The sequence below is a fragment of the Gobio gobio genome (genome assembly GCF_949357685.1).
Source record: "Gobio gobio genome assembly, chromosome: 6".
In the NCBI taxonomy this organism is placed as follows: domain Eukaryota; kingdom Metazoa; phylum Chordata; class Actinopteri; order Cypriniformes; family Gobionidae; genus Gobio; species Gobio gobio.
In genome coordinates, this window is record NC_137102.1 from 8871127 (window position 1) to 8876443 (window position 5317).

Sequence of the window (5317 nt, forward strand, 5' to 3'; positions counted from 1 at the left end):
GCATTGTTTCTGACCATGTCCATCCCTTTATGACCACCATGTACCCATCCTCTGATGGCTACTTCCAGCAGGATAATGCACCATGTCACAAAGCTCCAATCATTTCAAATTGGTTTCTTGAACATGACAATGAGTTCACTGAACTAAAATGGCCCCCACAGTCACCAGATCTCAACCCAATAGAGCATCTTTGGGATGTGGTGGAACGGGAGCTTCCTGCCCTGGATGTGCATCCCACAAATCTCCATCAACTGCAAGATGCTATCCTATCAATATGGGCCAACATTTCTAAAGAATGCTTTCAGCAACTTATTGAATCAATGCCACGTAGAATTAAGGCAGTTCTGAAGGTGAAAGAGGGTCAAACACAGTATTAGCATGGTGTTCCTAATAATCCTTTAGGTGAGTGTATAGCACCATATCTTTAAAGGTGCTATATAGCACCTTAACCACCCCAAAGAACCACTGAAGAACCATACATGGGCTTAACAGGTTCTGTATATGGTAGTGGTGCTATATAGCACCTGAGTCATCCCAAAAGAACCGGTAATGAATCGCTGAGGAACCACTGAAGCACCAAGATCTGGTGCTATAAAGCACTTAAAGTGGTTCCCCTGTGATTACGAGCCAAAGAACCACTTTTTTTTTTAAAGTGTAATGTTTAAAAATGAGTTTAGTTGAAACTAATGAATCTCACATGTCACACTGTAAATATAAACTGACTGTCACAAGCCAGAAGCAGTCTATATTCATTTAATGCAGGGGACAGACTGACATTATTGCCAAGTGTTCTTCACTGTAGACACTGGTTCAAATGGTCACTTTTCCTGGCATTAAAAGCCCAGACATCATTCCGTTTGTGAAATCTGTGCTTTGTGAAGAGCTCAGATAACCACACTTCCCCAAATCTTAAGGGGGGTTTAAACTGGCATTTGTGGCGAGGCCAAGATTTCAGCTATCTATCAGCGCTGACGGGAGAAGAGATTCCTGAAAGCGTTATTGTAGTTCTTGTTGAAGGCTGTGTAAATGAGCGGGTTGAAGAAGGAGTTGGAGTAACCCAGCCAGAGGAAGACGCTCTTCCATATCGGTGGAATGTGGCAGGAGCACAGCGGAGTGATGAGCTCGGTGAGGAAGAAAGGGATCCAGCACAGGACGAACACTCCGATGAGGATGCCCACCATCAGGGCCGCTCGCTTCTCCTTCTGTTCTCGCCATGTCTCGCTGTCGGTCTGAAATGTCACAGTTGCGTGGCGCACCGTGAACACCATCTGAGGCTGTTGCCTGGAGGCCTCTTTTACCTGAGGGAACAGATTGAGCATTACTGCTGTGAAATAGAGTATGATGAAATAAACCACAGTATGTAGTTTTAAACCTAGATTTACTTTAATAAAATCATTTAACTCCTCAATATTCCATGTTTCCTCATACAGTCTTGCTCAAAAGTTGACAAAAGTTGTGAAAATGTGATTAATTTGAGCAAAATAGAGAGATCATACAAAATGCATGTTATTTTTTATGTAGTTCTGTCCTGAATAAGATATTTTACATAAAATATGTTTACAAATAGTCCACAAGACAAAAAAAAAGAAAAGGCTGAATTTATAAAAATTACCTGTTCAAAAGTTTATTCTTAACACTGTTTGTCGTTCCCTGGATGATCCACGGCTGTTTTTTTGTTTTGTGATGGGTGTTCATGAGTCTCTTGTTTGTCCTGAGCAGTTAAACTGCCCAATGTTCTTCAGAAAATCCTCCAGGTCCTGCACATTCTTCAGTTTTCCAGCATCTTTTGCATATTTGAACCCTAGCAGTGACTGTATGATTTTGAGATCCATCTTTTCACACTGAGGACAATTGAGGGACTCAAACACAACTATTACAAAAGGTTCAAACATTCACTGATGCTCCAGAAGGAGACACGATGCATTATGAGCCAATTTATTTTAATTTAAAGATCAAGGCAAATTGCACTTAATTTGTCTCTCGGGAACATCTATTGCTTCCAGAGGGCAGTAATAAATGAAAAAAACTGATATTTAAATCTTCATCCTGTTCAAGTTTTCACTCCCAGGCTCTTAATGCATCGTGTTTCCTTCTGGAGCATCAGTGAATGTTTGAACCTTTTGTAATAGTTGTGTTTGATCCCCTCAATTGTCCTCAGTGTGAAAAGATGGATCACAAAATCACACAGTCCCTGCTGGAGAAGATTCAAATATGCAAAATATGCTGGAAAACGGAAGAATGTGCAGGACCTGGAGGATTTTTCTGAAGAACGTTGGGCAGTTTAACTGCAAGACAAACAATGGACTCATGAACAACCATCACAAAACAAAAAAACAGCCGTGGATCATCCAGGGAATGACAGTGTTAGGAATACACTTTTGAACAGGTAATTTTTTTTAAATAAATTCAGCTATTTTGTTTTGTCTTGTGGACTATATATGTAAACATCTTTTATGTAAAATATCTTATTCAGGACAGTACTAAATAAAAAATAACATTGAATTTTGCATCTCTATTTTATTAAACTCTACAAGGGGTGTGTAAACTTTTGAGCAAGACTGTATGTGAGCCTTATAGCAACGGAACTTACATATTCAATTTTAAATATTTACACTAAAGTTCAAACGTTTGGGGTTACTAAGATTTTTTTAATGAATAAAAGAAGTCTCTTATGTTCACCAAGGCTGCATTAATTTGATCAAAATACTGAAGATATGCAGTAATATTGTGAAATAAATTTAAAATGTCCGTTTTCTATTTAAATATATATTCAAATGCAATTTATGTGATGGCAAATTTTCAGTCTTTAGTGTCACATGATCTTTCAGAAATTATTCTAATATGCTGATTTGATGCTTAAAGGGTTAGTTCACCCACAAATGAAAATTCTGTCATTAATGACTTACCCTCATGTCGTTCGACACCCATAAGACCTCCGTTCATCTTCGGAACAGAAATGAAGATATTTTAGTTGAAATCTGATGGCTCTGAAAGGCCTCCATTGGCACAATGGCACTTTACACTCTCAAGACCCTTAAAAGGTACTAAAGACGTCGTTACAAAGTCCATCTCACTACAGTGGTTCTAAAATAACTTTATGAATCGGCGAGAATAGTTTTTGTGCGCAAAAAACCCCTAAATAACGACTTACATAGTGATGCCGATTTCAAAACAAAGCATCATGAAGCTTCGAAGCGTTATGAATCAGCGGTTTGAATCGCCAAATTTCAGCAGTTTGGATCATGATTCGGCTCACTGATTCATAACGCTTCGAAGCTTCATCAACTAAAATATCTTCATTTGTGTTCCGAATATGAACGGAGGTCTTACGGGTGTCGAACGACATGAGGGTGAGTAATTAATGACAGAATTTTCATTTTTGGGTGAACTAACCCTTTAAGAAACTTTTTGTATTATTATCAATGTTGAAAATTGTGCAGCTTAACATTTTTGTGAAAAGCATGACACATTTTTTGGGGATTCTTTGATGAACATAAAGTTCAAAAGAACAGCATTTAATAGAAATGGGAGTTTTTGTAACAATGCGAATGTTACTGTCACTTTTGATCAATTTAATACACCCTTGCTGAATATAAACTGTTACTAATCCCAGACTTTTGAATAGTGTATGCATAATCAGATTCTTAAATGATTTCATTACAATGAAAAACAACACCATAAAACTCAAACTTCTCTTCAAAGAAAACCAATTCAATAATTTTAATGCAGGACATGTTGACGCTGCTCATGCATTCATGTAGAGTCATTTCTTCTAGGGTTAAGATAACATGATGTAAAATTGCATAGGACTTCTCCTGCAGTATTGGAATGGTCATGAAAATAGCCATTTAAGCAGAAGCTTTTAAACCCTTAAAGTTTCTGTGTCAAACCTTTGACAATCACTCCTAAACCCAATGAAGTAGAACAGGATGGTAATAGAATGGAAAATAATGTGGAACTTATCTAAGGAAGGTGTCAGGACTACTATTCGCTAAAGTGTTGTGACATGCTCAGAGATTATATAAGGTAATAGAGCAAGCTAATGGGACATTCAGGTTCAATTGCCTATTGAATTGCTGTCACATTCTGTAAAATAATGAAAAGTGGATCTGAATCAATAGAATACGTTCTGCAATTTCAAAATATCGAGAAATACATTTTCTGCACAGTACAGTCTGTGTAGAATTAAAATGCCAGTACATTGGTGTGTGCAGGATAAAATGTTGCAGTATTAAGAAAAAGCATATCACAACATACAGTATCATGTATACCTCTCCAGCCTCTGCAACTGGAGTGATGGTGCTGGTCCTCTTTGATCCAATACGGAACTTAGCAGCTTTGTATATCTTCCAGTAGACAAACAGCACAACACAGAGAGGCAGATAGAAGGCCCCGAATGTGGAAAAGATGGTGTAAGACGGCTCCTGGCTCACCTGGCACTCCATGTCCTCCTCTGAATACGTCTCACCCCAGCCAAACAGAGGGGAGAGGGAAATAACAGACGAGAGCAGCCAGGTCAAGCCAATCATCCCGTTGGAGATCTTCTTTCGGGTCTTCAGCGTGTACTCCAGGTGGCGTGTTATGGACCAGTAACGGTCAAGGGCTATTGCGGTCACGTTCCAAATGCTGGCTGTACAACACAGGACGTCGAACGATATCCAGACTTGGCAGAGAGCTCTGCCCAACTTCCATCGCCGACCGTTGATCTCATGGACCAGACCGAGAGGCATCACCAAAGCAGCCACCATGACATCAGATATGGCCATGGAGGCCACCAGGTTGTGGGGCACACGGTGAAATGTTCTGACTCTGAGAATTGTGACTAGGACGAGCATGTTCCAGAAAAATGTAGCCACCACAAGCATTGCCAGCAGGGTGAACGTCAAGACGCTGAACACTGTCTGTGGCCTGTAGACATTTCCATATTCTGAGCTTTGATTAAAGGAGCTGTTCTTGCTGACGCCAGCCATTATACTGAGTGCACTTTTGTCCACTTTACACCACTTACAAAATAGCCAGAACGAACTTCACTGGACTGCTACAGCTGTATAAAAAGTGAGAAAACAGACATAAAAAAATGCATCTTCTGCACAGATATTCGGTTTTGTAAACTGGAAAAAAAAAACTGAACGGTTGCTTGTAGATTCGGCTATAAAATTATACAATGTACGGTAACACTTTATTTTAGTTACATATGTTACATGTACTTACCATAGTAATAACAGTAAATTATGCATAATTACATGCAACTAACTCTCAACCAATCCCTAACCCTACAGTAAGTATATGTAGTACTTAATATTAATATTACTCAGTA

At 39.0% G+C, this 5317-nt stretch overlaps 1 protein-coding gene across 1 annotated transcript; it reads right to left on the reverse strand.

The window, feature by feature from the left end:
• Nucleotides 1–962: 962 nt before the first annotated feature.
• On the reverse strand, nucleotides 963–4970 carry htr5aa (5-hydroxytryptamine (serotonin) receptor 5A-a; the record flags this gene model as incomplete). The annotated part of the gene is made up of 2 exons (XM_079819932.1): nucleotides 963–1298; nucleotides 4272–4970. The coding sequence occupies 2 exons, from the start codon at nucleotides 4968–4970 to the stop codon at nucleotides 963–965; spliced, it is 1035 nt and encodes a 344-aa protein (XP_079676058.1).
• Between the last annotated feature and the right edge of the window lie 347 nt (nucleotides 4971–5317).